The sequence below is a fragment of the Frieseomelitta varia genome, unplaced genomic scaffold (genome assembly GCF_011392965.1).
Source record: "Frieseomelitta varia isolate USP_RPSP 00005682 unplaced genomic scaffold, Fvar_1.2 scaffold_1027, whole genome shotgun sequence".
Lineage (NCBI taxonomy): Eukaryota > Metazoa > Arthropoda > Insecta > Hymenoptera > Apidae > Frieseomelitta > Frieseomelitta varia.
Window position 1 is genome coordinate 85184 of NW_025108670.1, and position 26457 is coordinate 111640.

Consider the following 26457-nt stretch of genomic DNA (forward strand, 5'->3'; position numbering starts at 1 on the left):
TTTATTGTCATTACTTTGCTAAATTAAAATTAGTTTCACTTGAAATATAAAACAGTCTCGTTTTATATTTTTATTATATTCTTCTCGATTCTCGAGTTTATAATAGTTCTCAAAATTATTCTTAATTATATTATAAATTAACAATTAATAATAATTATAATACAATAGATTTTATCCTTCAACTGATCGTAAATCGATACGACTCTGCAAGTTGAAATTCTCTCACGTGATCCGATGAACGATGACTAACGTTCCGATATTTACATATTTACGTACGATGGAAAAATTCTCTTCTGTCTGGTTGAAACAAAAAAAAGTTTCAACTAACGAGAAAAAGAAATAGAAGATCACGCCACTGTCTGCGAAACTATAAATTGGTTGGCTGGCATTTATTTGAAAATAATCGCCCGCTACGATCTCTTTCTCTCGCGTGTGCTTACAATCGCGCTTCGTTAGAATACCTGAAGAAGAATCTGGTATGCGGCGTAAGGCTGGCAATTAACATAGAGAAAATTCGCGGTCGCGATTATGCGAGGAGAGTAGTCAATGTTCACACGTGCAATCGCTGCTATCGCTTGCCCACGGTCGACGTTTCATACTTCGCAGTAGACTGGTTAATTACGTGTTCATTATCGGCGTACAGGGGTATCGGGACAGGAACTCACGTTATCGCGTAAAAAAAATTACTCGATGGACAGGCGGCGACCTTTCTCGCGTAAGAATTGTCGAATGTTCAGATATACGTTTGTTTAATAACGTATTAGTGCTGGATTATTGGAAATATTCGCTATAGATAGATATTGGATTGATCAGGTGTTAGCAAAATTTAAAAATATCCGAACCAGTGTGTTTTAATTTGCTAGTTTTTCTCTCTTTTTCGGAAATATTTCTCTCGAGACATTCTTGAAATTTTCTTTAAACTCTTTCTTCTTCCTTTTAAAATGCTCGTGAAATTTACACAAAATTTTCTCAGATTATTATTTTCATGATTTTCTCGAGTCGGTTTCTTCCTTCCCCTTAAAATTTCCTTCGGTTTCGTTACGAATTTTCTCGAACGACTCGAGAATAGAACTGTCGAGCTCGCGCGTATGTGCGGAAAAATGAAAAGCCACGTCTGTCGTTCAGGATATTTTTAAGTGCGCGGGCGAATACACATATTACGCAATAAAACGAAGACGAAACGACGTGAAGTTGCGTAAACACGATCGACAACGGTCTTTCAGTGTCACCAGTTGGAGACACAGTTTTCCAGCTGGTGATAAATATGCCCATTGCGTAATTAATCGTGCCGGAAAGTCGATTTATGAAAATCCAGGGACGACAACTTGCCGTGGCAGGCAATTAAAATCGAAGGAATGAAAAGAACTAAAATAAACGCAATTAATTCTCTTTGATACAAGTAAATGGAAAATGAGAAGTGTTAGCGTTCGTACGAATGGCATTTAATTTTATCATATTTGTATTAGATTTAATTTATTATGTTATCTTATAACATATTTGTATTAGATTTAATTTATTATGTTATCTGATAACTTACATAGCATTAACTTATATATACATATATAATACAATTTATATTATATGATATTATATAATATTTATATTATATATATATATATATATATATATATATTGTACAATTTTTTTGCTTATAATGGCATATATAGTTCCTTTCTAAATTTTCGTAAAAATATATATAATTAATAATATAACGTAATATGTACGTTTTTCATTTATTAAATTCAATTTTCTTGTTTATAATTGCATATATGGTTTCTTTCTAAATTTTTGCAAATTTTATTTACCATTGTGTACGCGACAATAATTGTTTTCAAATTTTTTTCAACATTTAAATCTTTATTTAGCTCTCGCGAAAATTTATTGGCAATGTCGCGGAAAAATTTGCTCCGTCGAGCCCTTTATTTGGTTGGATTGGGTTCAATGATCAAACGCGTCAATGATCAAACGCGTCAATGATCAAACGTTTATTTATAGCGAAATATTACGTTTCGCAAGTTGTACGATGCGACCGATTAATTCTGCATCACGACGTGTGTAACAGAGACACGCGCGGTAACAAACATTGTTTTTTAGCGTGTAATGTTTGTACGAATGTATGTAAATTGGAAAGCCGATATGTTCGATGCTACTCCCAACTAGTTTGTAATTGTCGACGATTTATCAGTTGTATTCTCCGTGTAAATCATCTTGCTCAAACACGGTTACGTCATTTCGTTTGACAATGTAATCTGTGAAAGTTCTGTGACCAGCTGCACGTGTAAAAGGTTATTTACTCGCGTTACAGTTAGTAGAAAAATAAAAATAAACGTTAACGTTAAACGTTAGTAAAAGTAAAAAAAAAAAAAAACAACGTCAGTGTAAATACATGTTGATAAAAAATAGAAATAAACGCATTAATCGGTTTAGGTTAATTGGTTAGTAAAGCAAAAAATAAATGCTCGTGCAAGTAAGTTGAGTTTAAAATACATATTTATTTTTTTAAAAATACATGTTTCTTTGATGCAAACGTTCGAAAAAATTAACGTTTCTTTAATTTCCAATTTTCTTGAGTTTTTCTGTGCTGCATACGATATGTATACGTCGGCCAACAAAAAATGAATTATTTCATTGATAATAATAAATTATTCATTTGGCGATACATGGTGTCCTTCGGTGAATTGCTGCACGACGTGGAGCAAAATTTCATTATCCGTTATTCGTGTTCGAATTGTTAACGAATTTCCAATGCACGTGGAAAATACGCGCATAAAATTTGATGATTTTTACGAGTCGGTGATAATCGTAACGGCGAATTTGAACAGGCTATAAATTCCGTTCACCTCTAGACATTTACGACAAATTGTGCATCATTACGTCACAGTGTATGGAAATAGCTTTTACCTATTAACACATAACCGTGGTAGAAGATGATATTTACTTAAATACTAGCTTGATATTTCCAGCCTGTTCGAGTTGCCTGTCGTTCGATAGGAAGGCTGTTCCAGCTTTTAAGCTTTATATTATCTTCACCAAATTTCCGCTCTATTTTACACTATGATTTTAATATAAAAATGACGAGAACTTTACAAATGGTTCGAGACCATAAATAAATAACCGTCGACTAGTATGAACACATTAGGTGAATTCAAGAAAATTCTATCGTCGTTTTATAAAGGAAAGAAAAGCTGCGAAAGATCAGTCGTCAGCTAATTATTTTACTAATTATAAAAATTATATTTTTTTGTATCACTTCTTGTCACAAAGAGACCGAAAGAAAGGAACAGGTTACTTGACAATATTTATGAGATACAGTGCACTTTCAATTCATTTAACAACATTCTGACGAGAATTCGGTAAGGAAAATACTGAGAAATTCGCAAAACTCGACTCGCTGGATCTCATTCGGATTCTCATTAATAAAACATCGTATGAAGCGCATGCAAAGTGGTAAGTCTCAATCGCGAAATCGTATATATATACAAGGCCTGGCGTGTCGTGTTTAAATATTTGAATCGCGATTAAGGCCACCACCTCGCGTTTGTTGCTTCTAGCTGCTCTCTGCGCGCAGAAAATCCGCAAGAAAAGCAGGCATAATAGCAATTGTTTTTCATCGTTCTTAAACTCCCAGTGTTATGATTTCTAGCCCGTTGAGCTTCTAGCAAGTGGAACGCCGTTTTCTTTTCGACTTCTCACGGTTTCCACACAAAAAAGAAAGCCTGCTAGAAATTCTTTCGCTCTGGCCGTTTCTCCAACAGCGGCAAAAGTAGAATTCATCGCGAAAAATGTTTGACACGAGAGCGTGAAACTGTCACGCCTACGATTTCTCTGATGGAAGATTCCATCGACTCGAAATGTTCTCCGTAGCAACAGAATTCTAACAATCGGAATTTGAACTTTTAAATAATTTCATAGTTTAAGAAGGTTAATAACTTACAAGTTAGGAAGTTTATTTATTTACAAGAGGAGAATTAACATTAGAACTGAGCCAGAATGATCAAAATATTGATTTGCAATTTTTGACAGAGATTTGAAATGATTCTTCGTAAGATATATAAGATATATAAATAAAAGTTTGTACACTCCATTGTATTCTATGGGTTATCTATTTTTTTCTTTTTCACTTTAATGCCTTCGGCGGGAATTTTATTTGACAGTGAAAAATTGTCATTTGGTATTTTTCTAACCGGGTATAAAATAAATAAAATTTCATAGAGATACCCTCAAGTTAACGATGTTAAATTTTATTTCTGAGAGAACTTATAATTAATAGTTAATTGCGAGTCGTCACGTCACGATGCCACACGATTAAGTGACTCGCTATTAATATTTTATTATTTCTCTCCTCCCTCATCCTCCATTCTGAATTGAAGGTAGACGTATGAAATAAATAAACAATTAAATGACTATTCAAACACATGCCGGATGTACATATGCTACTGTTAATTAAACGGTCAACGCCTGTTCCTGAGCGACGCTTTAATAGATCAGCCACTTTGATTCTGCCGCCGTTCATTTCGTTTCCAATTATACGTAACAAGATTGTACTCTCGTTAATACGTATGGGTTTCGGGTTAGGTTTATATAAATCGGTTTTCCTGTTTAATGTTACGTCAATTAGTTGCCGATCAACCGTGACTCGTGTCGATCAGCGATTGACAGACGTGCCAACTGTCGGCGAAATTTCCCTTTAAACAGCAAATGGAAAATAACAAATTTTCAAGACGTTTCAATGGTGCGTTTTCTTTTCTTTCTTTTTTTTTTTTTTTTGTGAAATGAAACGACTATAATATTATATTGCATTGAATGTATCATGAATATACAATTGTAATATATCATAATGAAATAAGAATATATCAAAGTATATCGTAACAAAATAAGTAATTTTAAATAAAAGGAACCAAGTTTCCAAGACGTTTCGATCGTGCATTTTTATAAGATACATGGCTATAGTATAATATTCCATTGAATGTATTATAACACAATACGTAATATAATATAATGCAGTCGTGTCGCAATGAAACGAGTAATTTCAGAATTAAAATGCCATTTTTCTGACAAAGTAAATACACGACGCGAGAACAGAGTTGGAAGCAATTTCCTGCCGGATAGCCGAACATTATGCTTGCAAGGCGTACCGCGCGTGCACGTGTGTATACGTTAACCTACTTCGAATTTCGCGGATGCCTCGATTATTCGAAGCAACGGGATTTCCCCCGTAAAATCGACTCGCGATCCAAAGATAGGATCGAACGGGAGTGGCGATGGAGTTTCTGTCACTGCTCAACTTTTTGTCTCGTTCGCCCACCTCCATCCTCTTCTCACCGCTGGTTAATGTCGTTCCTTCTTCCCGAAAGCTTCGAACAGCCATCGGGTTTATATTTGGCTCAACAGAGATGAAAAGGGAGCGGAGAAACGGCGCGCGAACTATACGAAAGGAAAGATCATCGTCCCTTTCTCTTTTCGTTTTCCCGCTATAACTACGGTCCTCCAGCTCCTCGTTTCTTTTTCGTTTTTTTCGTTGTTGCTCGTTCGCTGTCGTACACGAATTTAGAGCCACTTAAATTAGTGAAGAACGGTGAACAGAGGGCAGGCAGAGCGAGTTCTTCGAGGGACGACGAATGGCACACAGTATGGCCGACATCAGAAACTCCGTAGGAAGTTGAAGCCAGAGAGACGAAGACTTTGAAACTGCGTAATCCGAGCGATCGCGCACATCCGCGTTACTTTTAAATTCTGAGACTTTGCTTTTCCTCTTCTATCTCCTCGTCTATTTATTATTTTCTCTCCTTTCCTACGCTTCCTACGTTTCGTTTGCTTGCCTCCGCTTGCCATTCCGTTAATCGTGGCTCACCGCACTCGCAGTCTTGTTAACCACTTGTGCTGGAATAACTTGCACGTCGAGAATTGTTTGTTTCAAAATTGCAATATTTTCTCAGTTTTAAGTATATTTAAGTAAAACAAAATATGCAAAACAAATAACAAATTTATTACTTCTCAGTAATTTCTATCATAGCGGCGAGTTCAAAAAGAAAGCGACGAATTATTGTATACGGCTTGGTCACTCGTTATGGTCCGCAATCAATTGCCAATGCAAGTGGTTAACCTCTTGCCACGAACGTCGGGAATTTTTTGTCCCAAAATTGTAATATTTTCTCACTTTATAGTATATTTAAGTAAAACAAAATATGCAAAATAAATAACAAATTTATTACTTCTCAGTAATTTCTATCATACCGGCGAATTCAAAAAGAAAGCGACGAATTACTGTATACGGCTTGGTCACTCGTTATGGTCCGCAATCAATTGCCAATGCAAGTGGTTAACCTCTTGCCACGAACGTCGAGAACTTTTTGTTCCAAAATTGAAATATTTTCTCAGTTTTAAATATATTTAAGTAAAACAAAACAGGCAAAATAAATAACAAATTTATTACTTCTCAATAATTTCTATCCGGTGATATCATAACGACGAGTTCAAAAAGAAAGCGACAAATTATACGGTTTGGTCACTCGTTATGGTCCGCAATCAATTGCCAGCGCAAGCGGTTAAAATCTTACTCATTCTTGAAACCTGTTCAAACGGGGAAGTTTCGCGTCTATATTCACAGCCAAACACCAAACGGTAACTTTTTAAAATGCTCCTCGATCGCAGCGCTGGATTCATTTTAATCGTCTTTATTTTACCTGTCAGCTTTTATTTTTTATTTCATCGCGTCTACGAACGTCGTACGAACGTCATTTGTAACAACGGTTGACCAACATTGATGCTCGATGATGTAAATCAGAGATATTTCAGGACGATGAGCAAATAATTTATTAACGCCAGTGAATACGTGTAATTAACGTTGTAACGATCGACCACACCGGCAATTTCTATCGAGAATTTACAAAACTTGTTAAATCATCGTAACATTCGCCGATCACACGACTTACGCCGCGGTAACGTCATCGTCCATTAACATCGAGGATCACGCGACGATAATGTCACCAATCGTTTTAACACTGCTATTACTAAAGTGGTCAAAATGATTAATTTATGATTTCCTGTAGAAATTTCATATATATGACGGTGTATTTTTAGAAATCACTCGAGTGTATTTTAACAAAATATATTAATATTTGAAATATTGAGATATTAAGAACTTGTGTTCTTTATTGTATTACTAACTTAACTTTCCTTTTGCTTTAATTTTTTTTACTACAAATATAGGGTGGCCACTGAAAAACTGAAAATTTTTAAAAAGCACGTATTTATAAGCAGGTGGTCATTTCATGTTGTTTTTTTACACAAAATACCGAAAAAAATCCACTAATTATATTTCCAAATAAAATAACAAAAAATTAAAAAGACAGTCTGTTCAGTCTCTCAGTGACCACTCTACAATTTCTTCTACAATTTGGAATAGAAGTCAAAGTGATTTTCCTATAATTTTTTAAAAGTGCAGTGAAAATTTACTATCGGTGTATCGACGACAATAATTTATTCCGAAGTATTATACATATATGTTACATTATATTATGTTATCATTCGTTATATATCTCAGTCGTCGGTAATTCTCTCAGAAGTGAAAAAGAGAAACCAATTGCAAGTTGCTCCTTTTGATCGCGAAGTAATGTGCGTTTGAAACGAGAAAAGGCTGGCAGGTACATAGGTTTCGGCGCGCGTGGAACCAGCTGGAAATTGAAATAAATGATTGGTCGCCCGATATCGTACGGATATTCACGAGTGGTCGTTCGTATTATAGAACCATCTGCCGGGCAACACCATATGCTCCTATTATTAGCGTCCGCCACCCTTTTATAGCGTGTTATTTTTATTACCTGGCCCATCGGATATGTTCTATTTGCGCTTTCGACGGAACGACCGGAATTTCGTTACGTGAAATAATTACGCTCCTTTTCCCTGTTTCTCGGTTGCTATTCTCGGCCGCAGTTTATTTTCCATCGAACGAAGGGTGGCCAGGTCGCATAATCAACTTACTGGGGAAAGGCTTCGAAAGTGGCGTTCAGTATGGTTGATTTAACAAACTTGATTTAGTCTTAAATCTTAATCGCTCCTTTTCTGCCCAGTCTTTCGCATGCTGGAATTCTGCTGCGAAATTCAGCTTCCCAGTGAAAACAAACGAATCCCGCCGCTATATTCTTCGCGAGTGTTCTTTGTACGTACTGAATTCAATACACTTGTCTTTTCGACGAGTTACATCCGCTCGCGAAATTTTCCACTGTGTCATTTGAAAATACATTATAATAGTTTGTGAATCCACCAAATTCGGTTTATAAATCAAGTCAAAGAACAAGATAGTGTTTTTTTTTTCTGAGTGTGTCTAAATTAACTTATCGAGGTGTGTTGGTTTTCTTAGGAGAGAATTCGTAAATCTACCAAATTCAGTCAATCAAAGAAAAAAAAAAAAAAAAAAAAAAAAAAAAAAAAACGTTTCTCTAAATGTAAATTCATTCAAAAATTTTAGTTTTCTTCGTGTGAATTACACGGTAGGAAATAACAGTGGAATTAAATTTTCTGGACAGGAATATTCGTATCAAATAAATCGCAAAGTAAGGCATAACAGATATTACAGATAATCACGACAGTTTGAATCGACGTAATAAATTTTCACGAGTCATCATATATAGAATAACGCAATCGATCCAAGCATTTATACACGCGTGAATAATATTTTCCACTTTTCACAATTATTAATTTTTACCATTTTTTTAAGATCCAACGAACGAACGCGTTCGAGGGAGGGGAAAAAAAAAAAGAGGAAAACTCGCGCTTCCATTGCTGCGTGAAATATCGAAATCTTCTTTTTCCACGCACTCTACACCGAGAATTCAGTTTCCAGTTTCATTTTGCTGGGAAACTCGTTCGTCCGATTCGTTTTATTTTCTCGCACTCAGGAATCAAGCGTATTAACGATATTTCAATATATTAATCCTGCCAAGGGATTTTTTCACAGAAAATCCGTGAAATGTATTTAACTAATTAGTTTCAAAACTGATACAAGCTGTTGAATTAATTCCGACTTCAGTTCAAAAAAAAAAAAAAAAAACATCGCTCTCAAGTTGAAAACGCTTTTCACACATCCTAAACAGCAGTGTGTAAATAGACATCGATCTTTCAGCTGATCGAAAGAGACCAGAGAGAGAGAGAGAGAGAGAGAGAGAGAGAGCTACTTTGAATTTTAAATCATTCGAATCAACAATTAAAATAAGGTATGCGTATTTTATTACACCGCCCCAGTTTATACACGTGTCCGGGATATTGTGGTACACGAGCGATGTCATGTATCAACGTGCAACGTGCTCCACATTCACGATTCATAATTATGAATTGTACACACGCCACGCGTGCGACGACGAAAAAAAATTTTCGCTCACGTGGAGCGAAGAAACAAAAACGTGTTAACCACTTGCGCTGGCAGCTGATTGCGGACCATAACGAGCGGCCAAAACCGTATACTAATAACTCGTCGCCTCCTTTTCGAACTTTCGCCGGTGTGATATCACCGGATAGAAATTATTGAGAAGTGATTTAACAAATTTATTATTTGTTTTACCTGGGTCGTACATAAATATACTTAGAACTGAGAAAATATTGCAATTTTCAAGGGACAAAAAGTTCTCGACATTCCAGCGCAAGAGGTTGAACACTCGATCCGGTGCTATGCCAAATAGAACAGAGGCTGAATGGTCTAGATTATTTTAGCGAGACGGAATTATTAAAATTTCGATATCATTTCGCCCGTGATAATCAAATTCAATTGCTTCGTTAATTTTACAAAGGGTTTGAATTATCCCGAACATTCTCCGCGTCGTTACCCGTAACGTGCCGCGGAGAATGTATTTGGTATTTTTAATTCATTCGTGCGAACATTCAGTCGAATTGCAGCTGTTTAACGACAGCTGAAATTGGTATATTATGGGACGACGTTGTAAAAATAAATTGTGAAATAGCTCGGTGTAATTTCGCGTTTCGTGCTTTCAGTATCAAGAGAAAAAAAAACGAGCGTGTAACGTTTATACAAAATGTGCTATTTTGAAATTCAATGTGCTTTGTATAAGTAATTTTAGTTCCTTTAATAATCTCGCATTTTATGTTGATGAAATATTATTTTAGACGAACGTCGCGACTAATTTGAATCAAACACCGGAACTATTAAACTGGTCAAAGTGATAAATTCGTAAATAAGAATTTTATAGAGTTGGAAACTTGAACGATCCCAAGTCCTAAAAGTTAAATGTTATTGCAAGTATTATAGGTTTTTCTTCTGTTGTTTGTAATTCAGTTTCTCTTAGACGAGTCGTCACTCGAGTCGATAGTTAACATCAGTACTTATTTGCTGAAAGGTAATAATTTACTGAAATAAAATTTATAATATGATCGAGTAGTATCTCTCGGTTAATATTTTAAATACTTATCAGTAGGCTGTGTATTTTTAAATTTTCGTGAATACCATTAAAAAAATGGAGCGTAAATAGAAAATTATTTTTTCTATATAAAATTATAATTAATACTCTTTTTTTTTTTATATATTCTACGTATTTTTGAATAACTTGTGCATTTATGTACATGATGCGTCCTTGTACTTGTCAGCTTCTTCCGAGTCGAAAAACTATCATTTAAAATAGAGGACGTTGAAGTTAATCTTATCGAATTAATAGCAATCGAGTTGTCTTTGTGGATAGATGGCTTACAGACAGTTAGTCGTGTAATGGGGAACAATGAGAGAAATTATCGAAAGCCGTATTTCGCATCAGGAATCGGTCCCCGATAATCGATATTTCGTGCGACACGTGATAACGTTCAACCGTTGATATGTATTTCGGCAGCATATGCCACCTGCTTGCAACACCATGTGTTCGATGCACTGTGCAACGTGTGTGTTGCATTACTTACATTATAGCACCGCAACACCCATCCTCGTAAGAGTATATATTTCGGCAGTAAAATAATTTCTGCCAAGTATGAAATATAAATTCGCGTAAAATGATTTTCTCGAGAACGTTTTATTCGCGTCAAGTTCCCACGAATAGTATCGATGGCTAACAAAAATGTTTTACATCGACGTTTTCATCGAGATACGAGTTTAATACATTTATTAAATTTAATTTATTTTTACACACACATACACACACACACACACACACACATTTAAAATACAGATATATTGATGTATAAAATACAAAACATATATATAAAATACAGTTTAATACATTTATTAAATAATTTATTTTTATACATATGTATATCGAAAGAAATAGTAAATTCGCTAAAAATATACGTATTATATATATATAAATATTCAGAAGCATGTTGAAAAATTTTAATCAACGTAGAAGAATTATGATTGAAGCGCTACGAGTATACATTCATTTCACAAGTTATCATTTAATAAATTGAAAAGAAACTAAGGTTATTACAAAATTTTTATTATATATTATATTATATATTTATAATATATTTTTATTATAAATTTATTACACATTTTCGTGATTCGCGGTTCTCGTTCTCTTTAAAATCCAATTTTGTATAACTTTGTACAAAAAGAGACGCTTTGTCGCTCTCAAAATTCACTGTGTCAAACTTATAACAGTTTATTATCAGAAAAAGATTTTACTTCGCCGAGTAAGTTTAATGAGCGACAAGCAATAATTGGACAAACGCTTCAGCTTATTTTGGATTTAAATACAAAGATTTCACAGAGAAGAAATCGAACGATATTACGTAAACAGCAAGTACATATTTCGTGTTTCAATGTAGCGTCTGATAAGTAAATTATTGACATTTCTATCGGTTGTCTGCTACGTTAGAACATCGTTTGTTCCTCGTAGATGTGTACACGTCGTGTCGTTCGTTTTGACGTACGGATATATTCCAATTTGAATTCCTGTGCCTACGAGAGCTGTTTAAATTCTCGAATCGATGGCAGAAGATCATTAAGCAAATTTACGTTCCTTCCTGGAAAGCTCGAGAATTTGGGGAATAATTATAATATTATTGTCATATTGCGAATTTACATTCATGGAAAATTTGAAGATGCAAAAATCTTCAAATGATATTAATTATAATATCTGTTGTAAGAGAAATGATTTAATTATGAACGTAGAGTCTAATTATCACGCTGCGGATGTTCGTGTGTATGTGGAAAATTTAAAAATGCAAAAATCCACAGAAATAAGGATAATAGGAAAAAATTATTATTCGTTACTTAATGAACGAAAATTCGAACTCGTCGAAGTGTAAAACATAATTTTTGTTACTTAATTTACGGAAGAATTTTAGAGTTTACACTGTCGAAGGAAAAGAAGAAGAATTATTTTCTAACGCGTCAAAAAATTCACAACTTTGTCTATTAGACAAACGAAGTTAATTAATTTTTGGAAAATATTATATTACGATGAAACCGTGTTTTTCATTTTATGGTATTTTATTATTCACTCCATTTTATTACCGGCTAATGTAATTAATATAGTACATTATAACATACGGCTGAGAGCATGATTCTCATGAGTCAGACTGGCAACAGAACGATCGTGAAGCAAGAGCGGCAAAATGTTCTGACCTTTCAAAGAATGTACCCGTAAAGTTCTATTGCGCGTTGAGAATGACTCGAACTCGAAGATTCGTAAATGGCCGGGATCCAATTCGCTAGAAATGTACACTGGCATTCTCGCATTATAGATTCTGCTAGGTGACCAAATTAATTGAAATTAACAGGTTGGAAAATGAAAATTTACGATTATGGTCGCGACGAAACCCCGTCTGAATCATCAATGCGAGCAACTGTACCGTAAAATGTAATCTATTAATTATTTCGCATTTTATTCGATTATTCGTTTCATCTTGTTTATTTTTTCATTTTTCTTCACCATTATTCACCTTGGTATCAGCTCATTTTGAAACTAGGTGAACATACGTGAACTATATTTTGGTATCGATCTTAATTACGAGAGACGTAATTATGCATGAATTTCGAAAAAGTATTGTCCTTGTGGCGAGTCTAATTTACTGTTACTCGTTAACTCTAATTGAGGTGTAAAATTAGATGTGTATCGTTGGTAAGTGGAACGTGCTACAATATTACTCAGCGTATCATTCTACAGCGTTGTAATACATATAAGTGTTCCCCGGTTTATCTCATTATTTAATCGTATAGCCTTTAATTTATCTCAAAATTAGGAACACTGCATAACGTTCTAAATGATACCTTAACTGTTCCGTAGAGTATTGTAACGTATGTACGGAATATTTGCACAGAATGCGGTTTGCAACTATTGTAGAGCAGAGCTTTGAACAAAGCAAAGATTTGGGGCACTAATCGCACAGTTGAAAATTCCACGTATAATTTCTCCATAACTTGTGTATAAACGTATGCGCATACAGATTTATCTTTTTAATTAATTAATTAATTAAAGGAATCGAAGTTTATAACAAGTACCTACCTCATTTTGAGTATTTTATACTATTTTGGGTAAATTCCTGTGCTTTCAAACTGCAAACGTAAATTGCATTTTATTTTGAAATTGTCATACTTTTACATAATTAATCTGAAAACATAATTAATCGCGTTTAATGTTCGAATCACGCGATAAGTATTCTTAACAGTGTACACAATTAAAATGTAGCTTGTCGAGCGATTCTATAATTCCAACATATTTCTAAATACGATATTTGAATCTTCTAATATCTATGCGCGACTTTTCTGAATCATGGATCCAGACGATCATCATTTGTCATCGATCAGTATGTTATTATTGACAGTTTTTATATTATTGTTGGCTTTAGTTTATAACTGATAACAATAATTTATTATATAAACTAATTATATATATAATATATTATATATTATATATTATTATATTATATATTATATATATTATATGTTATTATATTATATATTATATATATTATATTATATAACTGATAACTTATTATTAGTTATATAATATATAATATATAATATATAACTCATAAATAAACTATATTCTAATTAAATATAGCAACATTTATTGTTAAATTATATTACGGATTGAAACTGTATTAACTGTCAAATAAAATAAAATTTTGCAACAGTATCAAAAAACAAAATGACAATGCCTTTTCATATAAAATTTGTATCGTAGAAACATAGAGGAAATAAGAAGAAGATTTGACTCGCAATAATTCGATCATCGCAGGTTTTCCATTTAATTTAGCATAAGGAAGTAGCATCGATACTCTCAACCGCGCCCTGCGTCATGGACTCGACATTTACGTTGACTGACATTCATCGATGCACCTCGCCACCGCTTCCTTTTTTCGAATCCGCGGTGCTGGTTCAATCGTTCTGGTTTCACGAACACGCGAAATTATCGTCGAAGATACTCCGATTTCCCTCAGCGCGGCTGTTTTCTTTCGCCTGTTGCCGATCGGTGGCCGCGACACGGTTTTGAAATTGCACGGAATTGCACTCTTTTATTTATGTAACGTATCGACGTTAACGCACGACGAGAGAACGGACGCCGGGAATTTAAAGCGATTACATAGTTGAGCAAAAGTTGTGCAATTGCTGTGAATTACATCCGAGCCAAGTTTCTCTTGTTCCTTAATGTTACTTACTGCTGCTCGCTGTTGCTCGCTGCGAATTAAACTGGAATTAACGCTGGAACTTGGAGAGCGGTCGGAATGACCAATTCGTAATTTCGCAGAATGGAAATTCTGCAGATTTCGAGATTTAACGACGCGAAAGAAAGAGAGAGATTTGAATGATCTTTTTTTTTCACAAAATGCTATATAGACGAGATATGAAAGCTTGCTATCTTCGTTCAAATTTCCTTCTTGTTTCTTCGATACAAATTTTATATTATATTTTGTTTATAAAATTATTTATATTTTATTTATATTATATATATTATATAGATATTGTATATATTTTATTTATATTATATATATTATATAGATATTATATATATTTTATTTATATTATATATATTATATAGATATTATATTTATATTATTTATATTATATTTATATTATATATAAATAAAATTATTTATATTTTATATTATATTATCCGTAAGTAGTGTCATTTTTTGATACTGTGCAAAATTTTATTTTATTTAACAGTTAATACAGTTTTAATCCATAATATAATTTAACAATAAATGTCAACATATTTAATTGGAATACAGTTTATTTATGTTATAATGAGTTAAATTATTGTCATTAGATGGCGATATTTATTAAATTTGAAGGAAACGACATTACTCATGGGTACCCCTAATACTTTGATCGTCAATGATTCTAGCGATTCTTCGTGAATAGAAATTCATGTTATTTAGTAAATATCACGATAATTTTAATATTTTGTACGTTGTCGCATGTTATATACATTCTATGGATTTTTTCTTCAGATTCAGTTTAGATTTTTCTCTGACTTTCTTTTTAAAGATTGAACATTAACCTCGCACTCGTGTTACGAATTTCAAAAAAAAAAAAAAAAAGAAAAGAACAATGGAAGATAAAGTCGATGGATTTTGATTGCCGACAGCCTGGAATAATCCTCGTCCGATTGTACATCGAGTATGGAACGGAATGTCGACTGTCAAAAACACGCGTAGTAAAGTTATCGATAAAAGTTTCGCTCACGATGAAATTCCGTTCGGTAAAATCGGTTCTCCAGTGTACATTTATCGCGCGATATGCATATTAGAGGGAATAAAAGGGTAATGAATGCAGGGCAGCATAAAATGGAGTTTCATCAATTTGCTTTTAATTAGTTTGTTATATCATTCGCTGGCGTCTGTCACGCAGTGAATAGTCGGCATTAATTCCCCGCGTCCTATCCTGCTTCTTTAAAGTGAAAACTATTCAAAGTGCGCCATAAAAGGGATGGCGGATTAAAGGAACGTAGAAAGCGAGTGGCAGAAGAAGTCTTACACCTCGATGTGGTATAGGGCCATCGTGTATGGTTGGCAACAATGCCAAATGAAATTCATTAAAAAGCGTGTTAGGTATAAAGGAGCGTACGAGCCGGCGGTGGTGCTTTAATAACAGTCGAAAAAGAAACGAAAGGAAAGGAAAGATAATTATACGGCTCCACCGCGATTGTTCAACAATATTTACGCGCAATGTGCAATTAGTTCATGTTCGCGTGTATTAAAATTAACGACTCGCACGTCCTGAATTTTTTTTTTTTTTCTTTTCATTGATGTTGTGTGTATGCTGCGTGGGTTTATTCATAAAAGTCTCCGAACACTTGGAGAAATCTTTTGTGAAATTTCATTATTATGATTATTATCAAGTTATTCATCTCACAGAGATTACAAAGATTTTTAGAGGGTCAACTATCCGTTGTAACAAGCTTCTTTCTTACAATATTCGTTAAAATCATCTTTAATACTTATACACATATAAATTATTAATAATAGATAAATAATATATAAATTATTAATAATATATAAATTATTGTTGTAACGCCCAATTACTTTTCATGTACACTTCTACGATTCGTAACGTATGAAATAATAAAAATAGCACAAATAATTATAAATATATATAAATTTAAATATATATAAATTAATATATAAATTTCTCGATGCAGAATTTCGATGTAAATAGTACTAAATACATTAAGAAACAATATTCTGCTATGTCGCTTGAAATAAAAATTCTCTAGCAACATATCTCTGACAACAAATGCGAGTCTATCAATCTTCTCTTCGAGAATTGCCATTAAAAGGCACGATGAGACGCGCGCAAATGACAATTATCGGAACGAAAGTTGAAAAAAAAGAGCGATCGAGAGTAGGAAGAGTAGGAGTTCTAGATCTCTCAAGTGTTCGGGATTTAAAATTCTGAAAGGGCTTTTAAAAGGGTGGATCGTCGGCCCGAGGTGAATTTCCGCTGATATCGAATTGGCCTGTCGTGATTACAGACCCCGAGGGAGGATAGGGCAGCGTCGAGTCCTGGTAATCAGAATAATCACACACCCACACCGTCCCCGTCACCGGTTGGCGATGCACCCGCTGGCAGGGCTCTTATGGAGGCTGCGCTCCAGCAGGCCACTTCCGGATCTCAGCCGCCTCTTGTGGTGATACCGTCTGGATACTGGGTCGACGGTACCGATCATCGACACGCCCTGGACTCAGCTGGCAGGGCGTTACTTCCGGCGCAGCCTGCATGGCAACCCAGGATAGACCAGGACGACACCGCCAAATGTTACAGGCGATTCTTCGTCGGCAGGGTACGTCGATTATATTTTTCTACATACATATAACTTTGACCTGTTAAATGTCACTCGTTTATATAATTCGTTCGATTTGTTCCTATTTTTTCGACATTTAACGCGTCGAATCCGATTGATCAAGGTTTTACCAAATTGACGCGAACTCAGTTTCTTTAAATTTCGTAAAATTTCTGGAATCTTCGTGATTAGTCAATCAATATTTTTTAACATGTAATGGGGGGGGGGGGGGTTCTAATGTAACCCGATCTATAAAAGATCGAATTGTTACAAACGTTTTAAATTTTGTAAAATTCTGAAATCCGCGTGCTCAGTGAATCAATATTCTTTAACGACGTGCCACGCACGTCGAGAATTTTTTGTAACCCAAAATTGCAATATTTTCTCAGTTTTAAGTTATATTCCAGTGAAACGAAATAGGCAAAACAAATAATAAATTTATTACTTCTCAATAATTTCTATCCAGTGATATCATATACCAACGAGGTCAAAAAGAAAGCGACGAATTATTGTATACGGTTTGGTCACTCGTTATGGTCCGCAGTCAACATCTCGTCGTAATATCACGGATAGGTCAATTTGTTGAAGTTTCATGAAATTATAGAATCGAGATAGAGTTTGATATAAATTAATTGAACCTTTCGTTACTATGAAATTTAAAGGCCAAGCGTTACCCAACTGCTAAATAGCAGATGTTGTAAATATATGTGTACTTCTTTCACTATTTAGTAAGATTTTCGCACGGCACCACGTGCTTATTACGAACGTTTTCCAGTACAATTTGCTATTCGTTCTTAACTTGCTGATCTACCATCACAAGCAGAACCAGTTGCATTTTATTCAACCAGTTCATTAAATTTTAATTTAACTGATAACAATGTTATTTCGTTGATTAACGTTTATTGCGAAAAATAATTCGCTGTATGAAATTTTTAATGTGTAGAGCCAGTTTTTAATTTCAACTTTCAACAGTAATTTTCTCGTTAAAATTTGATGGAATTTTCATTTAGAATATTGCGCAATAAGTATTACGACGTTTTATACGCGGCTTAAATTAAACTGGCCGTTTTTAAAATAAATTAGTTATCAAAATCGACGGCTCTGTTTATGAGGGCACGAGCGTAGGAAACCAATTTTGCGAAATTTTAACCGGAAATTAGTTTCATAAAGTATTAATTGAAAATTTGCTCGGCCAAGTACAAATTGGAAATTAATTCTACGAAGTTGCTTCTCATTCGGGGTGAAAGTGTGTACAATTTTCACGTTTGTTATTTTCATTGCCCATATCCATTCATGTGATGATTTTGAATAGGTTTCAGTAAAAGAAAGTGCAAGTGGATTAGTTTGTGCATAAATCATTTCTCGCTTCAACTACAATTATTTTTGTACATGTATTTTTTTTTCAAGGATAGATATTAGCATATAAATTTATTATCATACATAAAATTCGTTCATTTAATATAATTTTGATATTTTAGTAATTCTAACGAAATTTTCATAGTTTAGTAATTTTGCTAAACATTAATAACCACGATCGAAATATCTTGTCAGCCCTATGTCGTTTATGCAACACCATGTGCACGATATCTCGCTGCAACGATGTCGTCGATCATGCAACATCATGGATACTCAAAATAGTTAATCTACTTAAAATAGCCTGTAATTTCAGATAAACTTACGCAACATTCTCTGATAATGGTTCTACTTTACTATACTACAGTACATACTTGAATTACAAATTATTTCCACGAAACATGTCGCATCTGCAACATTATAACGAAACTTTAATTTTGTGAAACGGTGCTGTCGGTTATTTTGCATTGATATTTACTGCCCACAGTAGCTTTGTGGATTATAATTATCTGTATCATCTTTTTCATAAAATTGTAACAAACACATGGACTCTTAGGACGCGATTTTTTAAAATTTTTCTAACAACAATTAAATTCAACAAAATTTAAACAAAAGAAAATAATAAAATTTGAAAGTACTAAATTGAACAATGATTCTTGTTTAAAGTGTCGCGCCATTTTCCCCAGTTCTGAAAACAAATTTAGAGCCAAAGACTTTCGAGCAAGGATGCACACGCCTACGAGATAAATCCGTGTATGTTGCTTTACATTCCGCGAAGTTACAGCAACGCCGAACTTTGCCGAAGTTAATTAATACCACGGCGCGAGAATCACGCGAAATCGGAACGTGTTTAGACTTCCGTAAACTGCATTGCACGCATAAATTCGGTATTGGTTATCGATCGGTGGCCAAGAGGTGTCCGAGCCGTATCGAGATATACTGATTTCCTGAAAGTTTCGTATCGTGATGTGGTCGGGGGAATTACAAGCGTCATTCGAAGCCGATAAAGCTTCGTTATCGAACAATTCCCGTTAATTTGCATATGTCTTTCGACAAATGTTCGATCTTGCGGATTAATCAACACCGTTTAACAACGAACTAGACTGTACGTTCCCATTCGGCGTTCGATTAACTAACGTTTTGCGGGTTACGTTGTTTCACGAAACAGATTTGAGCATTGGCCGAACGATATATTTCGATAAGAATGATCTGTCGAGTAATGTATCATCCTATTTAGCTAGATGTTTCATGATTCATATAACCGTGCGTCAGTTTATGAAACTATGAATTATTATTATTGCTATTTTACATTATTCGACCATCGAACGAAATAATCATCCAAATAATTTTCCAAGTTCTTCATAATCCTTGCACGTACATACGTCGACACGGGTTTCAGATAATCTCGCGTTCGATTAATCAGTATTTTTCATTATTATTTTCAATTTTCTAGATTCTTTTTTAATCCTCGTGCGTCGCGGATGATACTTTTGTCAGTTTCGTTTTTTTATTTGTATCTCCCGCTAAATAATGTTAATGAACTTTCCCCTGCTGTTTCCGAAATGACGATAGCAACTGAAATGATAATTAAGAAATCTCGTAGTAATTCGTTCCGGTGAGATCTGCCCAGGCATCCGTCACGAAATTGCTTTTCGAACGGTCGCTAAAACTGTAAATCCGCGATGATCATCGGGCAACGTTGGGAAGGAATCACGAGATTATACCGATTAACCAGCCTACCTTGAGCCGATTAGTCATTCTACGCTGAAACAATGCCTACCACGCTGCAGCCCGAAGCGTGAGCGCGCTGATGTTTGCTCGAACATCACCGTCCGTATCCTCTTCTTAATTACCTCATTGTACTCGAGTTATATGGCGTTATTTGAAAGAAATCATCATGGAAACGTGACTTTAAACTTGCGAGCGTCGTGCAAGAGATGCTCGTCAGACACAACCAAAAGAGCGAAGCAATTGTACGTGGAGCAAGTTCGCCGACTTGGCGAATGAATTTGGCTGGCGATCAAAAATTCAACGCGCAACGGGAGAATCGAGTCGAGATAAGGCATCGTTCATTGCGCTCGAAACGATGCTAGGGCTTTGATGATTCGCCTGGACGCGATATGCATCGAACTTACGGGACACGCGCGAGCCACGGGAATGTATCTAGATTGAGAAATTGTAAGACGCGAAATTTGCAATTCAACGAGCGCGATTTTTGTGAGATCCTACCTTTCGTTTGAAACACGTAATTTTCCATTGCGCGTTACGTCGAAACCGATTAATTAAAAAAAAGTTAAAAGAAGGCGTGGTGTCTTTGAAATTTCACGCAATTGAATTCTTGTAATAATTAATCTTTTAATTTTCCATTGCGCGTTACGTCGAAACCGATTAATTAAAAAAAAATTAGAAGAAGGCGCGGTGTCTTTGAAATTGAATTCTTGTAATAATTAATCTTTTAATTTTCCATTGCGCGTTACGTTGAAACCAATTAATTAAAAAAAAAAAAAAAGAGAAAAAGACGGCGTGGTGTCTTTGAAATTTCACGCAATTGAATTCTTGTAATAATTAATCTTTTTTTTTGTAATAATTAATCTTTTAATTTTCCATTGCGCGTTACGTCGAAACCGATTAATTAAAAAAAAATTAAAAGAAAGCGCGGTGTCGTTGAAATTTCACGCAATTGAATTTTTGTAATAATTAATTTTCTTTTTTGTCTAGGATGAAAAACTGCGAATTCGAAACATTGCTTTTGTAATGTTGCCTACTCCTCCCTTCGTAATACGTATTATTTTATGAACGCTGAATTGAACATGTTACGTTCACAGTTCGTTTAACCGAGTGTCTTAAATCGTGATCAACTTGCTTAAGCAATAATCGAGCGAGCATTAATTACCTTAATCGCGTTCCAACGCTATTCGCACGTTCGAAATTAACATTCCAGCGGAATTAAATCTGTTTACTTCCTACTATTGTAGATATACAGAGCTTACTATAGACGCTGAAGATAAGTTCGAGGTTACGTCGACTTTTTCAGAATCGGCTGACTCAATATTTTATTGCGAAGGTTGCACACATTTTTAGAAAATATCATGCGAAGAACTAATTTCTCCGTGTTTCTCTCGTAACTGCTGCAAGCACGGTTAACGGGCAAGGTATGCACATGTAAAACACCATGCGTGCCGCGAACCATGATGGCTCTCGGTGGATACAGGGTGATTAGAAAATAAATTCTTAGACGAGAAACTGTCAGTCTTTTTATAATAACGATATCCCGATATTTTATTATCTACGTATTTACCTGATTACTAGATTTAACTGATTGCGGACCATAACGAGCGACCAAACCGTATACAATAATTCGTCGCTTTCTTTTTAAACTCGGTACGATATCATTGGATAGAAATTATTGAGAATTATTGTCGAATTTATTATTTGTTTTGCCTACTTTATTTTACTTAAATACACTTAAAACTGAGAAAATATTGCAATTTTGGGACAAAAGAATTCTTGACGTGCGTGGCACGTCATTCCAGCGCAAGAAGTTAACTTTGCTCTTTCTTTACTCTTACAAAATAACAGCAAGCTTGAATTGTAAATTTTTTGACTAGTTCGTTGGTGTCATATTTTCATTTAAATAACGATGAAAATTATATAGTACGGAGAATAAAAATAAATAAAGTTAGTAATTCTCTAGAAATGAATTTGTCACACGGCGAAGATAGTGCGAGTTGAAGCCTCGTTCTCGTAATATTTTTGCATCCTAAAGGTTTCACGTGTCGCGTGAAAAATAATATTCCGAATACTCGTAAAAAAAAATATCTAACTTCGATAAGTGTTAAACAAACGCGAAACTTCTCTTATCCAAACAGATATACCGGTCTGCCGCAAATATCATCATAGCGTTTCATTCGCCTTTTTATGTACATACCCGTCAAAAGGAGCTTCAGGTTTCTATCAAAGAAAACTAGAGAACAACGTTTACACAGGTTTTATTTTTTTAATACTTCGTTTCGTTGGGCTAGTTATTTTTTTTCAGTCTATCGAATTATATTTATATATGCACGCGCAATGATTAAAATCAATAATAATATATTTCATAAGAGATATATTTATAAAATTGATTTATGGAAATTGACAAACCTTCGATTCAACTTACAATAATTTCAGCGATCGGAGGAAGTTTTTTAATTGAGAGATGACCTAATTAAAAAATAAAATATTAAAATATAAAATACGTGGACTTGTACGTATCACAGAACTGGTTATTAACATTGTCGAGGATTAAAATCATTCTACGATGATTTGGAAATCCATGGCCCTATGACCTAAAATTGACAAACTGAATATTGAATAACCTTAGTGATCTTTTAGAATTATAGTAATGGTTTTTCAGATTTTTTAGAATTATCTGAGAAGAATTCAGGACAATTTTCAGGTCAAATAACAGTTATACAAAATGGAGCCTGGATTAATTAAAACTAGAAATTTCAATTTCCGCAACGTAGGTATCAGTTTCAGGGACTGGTGCACCTACCTGCAAAACACGAGATTACTTCTCAATCACCCTGTATGCGCGGTTCGCGAGTACCAAGAGTTCCTCTGCACACGTAGGAGTCATCAGAGTTAGATAAAGAGGGAAGACGAGGCACGAGACAGCGAGAAAAAGGATAGGAAAAGAGGCGCAGGAAAAGGGAAAGAGTAGTATACGGGCGTGGGAGTGGGAATGTTCTCATAGTCTACGGGCAATATGTACCTATATAAGAAGAAACTTCTCCCTCTCTCCACTCTTCTCTCGACGTCCCTGATTTTCATCCTCAGCCGCTTTTTAAAGATGCCTTCGCTTTTCTTCCGCTTGCCCTCATGCTCATCAGCCTCCCATTCCGCTCTCTAACGCGAAATTATTTCTATGGATGCTATCTGCCCGCGTTGGCCACGGTCAGGTTTCCGCTTTAAATCTTCAATTGCGTCGTTTTCCTTCCTCTTTCTTTTCCACTCCTCTCCTCCTCTTTCTTTCCTCCCCTTTTCTTTCTTTCTGCCCGTTTCTTCCGGGGGGAGTTTTCCTACCCTCCTGCAGCTTTGTGCGGTTTTTATTGAAACGTCGTACGGTAGGCCGCGCGCGGAATTCCGAAGAATACAATCTCCGGCTCGTTTTCTCTCCGCCTTTCCAGCGGACTTTCCACGCGGACGATCGTCTTTCTGTGCGACGCGAGAGTATCGGAAATCGCGGGTAAACGTTCCACTTTAACCACTTGCCCTGGCAACTGATTGCGGACCATGACGAGTGACCAAATACGTATAATTGGTCGCTTTCTTTTCCATTTGAACTCGCCGGTATGATAGAAATTATTGAGAAATAACAAATTTATTATTTGTCTTGCCTAAGTTATACTTAGGTATACTTAAAACTGAGAAAATATCGCAATTTTCAGATAAAAAATTCCCGACGTGCGTGGCGCGAGGTTAACCAATTGCACTGGCAATTAATTGCGGACCATAACGAGTGACCAAATACGTATACAATAATTCGTCGCTTTCTTTTCCTTTTGAACTCGTCGGTATGATAGAAATGATTGAGAAGTAACAAATTTATTATTTGTCTTGCCTGGGTTATACTTAGGTATACTTAAAACTGAGAAGATATCGCAATTTTCGGACGAAAAATTCCCGACGTGGCGCGAGGTTAACCAGTTGTACTGGCAATTAATTGCGGACCATAACGAGTGACCAAATACGTATACAATAATTCGTCGCTTTCTTTTCCTTTTGAACTCGTCGGTATGATAGAAATGATTGAGAAGTAACAAATTTATTATTTGTCTTGCCTGGGTTATACTTAGGTATACTTAAAACTGAGAAGATATCGCAATTTTCGGACGAAAAATTCCCGACGTGGCGCGAGGTTAACCAGTTGTACTGGCAATTAATTGCGGACCATAACGAGTGACCAAATACGTATACAATAATTCGTCGCTTTCTTTTCCTTTTGAACTCGTCGGAATGATAGAAATTATTGAGAAGTAACAAATTTATTATTTGTCTTGCCTGGTTTGTACTTAGATATACTTAAAACTGAAAAAATATTGAAATTTTGGGACGTGTGCGGCACGAGGTTAACCACTTACACTGGCAATTGATTGCGGACCATAACGAATGACCAAATACGTATACAATAATTCGTCGCTTTCTTTTTCTTTTGAGAAGTAACAAATTTATTATTTGTCTTGCCTGGGTCCTACTTAAAACTCAGAAAATATTGCAATTTTGGGACAAAAAATTCCCGACGTGCGTGGCACGAGGTTAACCAATTGCACTGGCAATTGATTGTGGACCATAACGAGTGACCAAATACGTATACAATAATTTGTCGTTTTCTTTTTCTTTTGAACTCGTCGGTATGATAGAAATTATTGAGAAATAACAAATTTATTATTTGTCTTGCCTATTTTGTTTTACTTAAATATACTTAAAACTGAAAAAAAGAAAATATTACAATTTTGGAACAAGAATCGTGGATTTGTCTTTATCGAGATTAATTAACGTGTTCATCGTATAAAAATGAATAGAATCTCTATAGAATTTTTATATGTTTGTGGTCATTCGCAGAATTATACACGACAGTTACTATAATATTGTACAATAAAATGACTAAATTAGCGAGGAAAGAAAAAGAGATGAAATTTCATTTTCAACGCTACGATCGATTTTGTTATTGGCTCTCCAAGTATTATTAAGAAGCGTTGAAAATCAAATGATGGTACAGCAAAAAATATTTTAATCAAAGATTCAGTATTAATTAATTTATCTGTATTTTCATATTTTTTTACATTTGTTCATCGAACGGATTAAAAGTTTGACGTCGAAATTCACAAAAATAAATAAGCAATAATGCTTCGTCTCTCTCGTAGTGTCTCTCCTTTTAAAAATAAATTGGGAAAAGTTCGCGCGTATAAATTTCACGGACTATTTCACGAAGGAGAGAGGAAGGTTTCCCCGAGCTATTGCAAATTTCATAGAGCTTGCCAAGACGGAATTCACTGGGAGAGAGGAGAACGCAACTTTTAGGCAGCGTTTCGGAAATTACCTTAAAACAGATTCCTTTCTTTCTAACGAAATGAGATTGTTCTTATCTCGCGAGATCGTTCCGTCTGCCCCGCCCCGAGTTCTACCACTTGCTTTCGCTGTTTAATTCATTTGCTCTGCGTTTAATTAAAAATTCTTTTCGAACTAAAAAAAAAAAAAAAAAAAGAAGAAACAACGGCTGCAGTATCGCTTCGAATTCAATTTCCTAGTGGCAATCTCGGCAATTTTTCTCGTTAGAAGCATTCACAGACGCTGCAATTTACGTGATTATCGTTTAACATTACTTATAACAGGCTTATAATTTCGAATCTTACGCGATTATATCAACGTAAATATTTATTTATTTATTTATTTTTTTTTAATTATCAGATTACACACGCCGCGATCGTAACGTAACGCGGAAATTACTGTGGAATTGCGATGATTAAAGAACTGTTACGAGAATGGTTAGATCAATCTTCGTCAGTAATTAGTATACGAAACGGTGCATTGTAGCTACTAGTGTACCACGTCTATTTCCCTTCCGGTTTAACTGCACCCTTCTAGGAAATAATAGCGCGATTATTCCGTTTCTTCCATTTCTGTTTATTCGATCATCCACCTGCTACCATTTCTTTCATGGCCATGTCCGATAAAACAATTCTTTTTGTGTTTGTCTCATCTATCTTTTCGTCTCTCCATACACACTTTCTTTTATTTTTATTAAACGTTATCACTTTCCGCTTGATTTTCCAAATACAATTGAAATTTTAAAAATCCAACTCTGGCGCATTATTGTACATAATGTGAAATTTTCTTG

At 34.9% G+C, this 26457-nt stretch overlaps 1 protein-coding gene across 1 annotated transcript in view; it reads left to right on the plus strand.

Moving 5' to 3' along the window:
• Nucleotides 1–26457, plus strand: part of LOC122527668 (rap1 GTPase-activating protein 1) — a 72204-nt gene that overhangs the window by 32730 nt on the left and 13017 nt on the right. The window contains exon 2 of the mRNA XM_043652046.1: nt 16917–17225. Within this exon, the coding sequence (XP_043507981.1) occupies nt 16917–17225 (309 nt within the window). The remainder of the gene's footprint in view (nt 1–16916; nt 17226–26457) is intronic.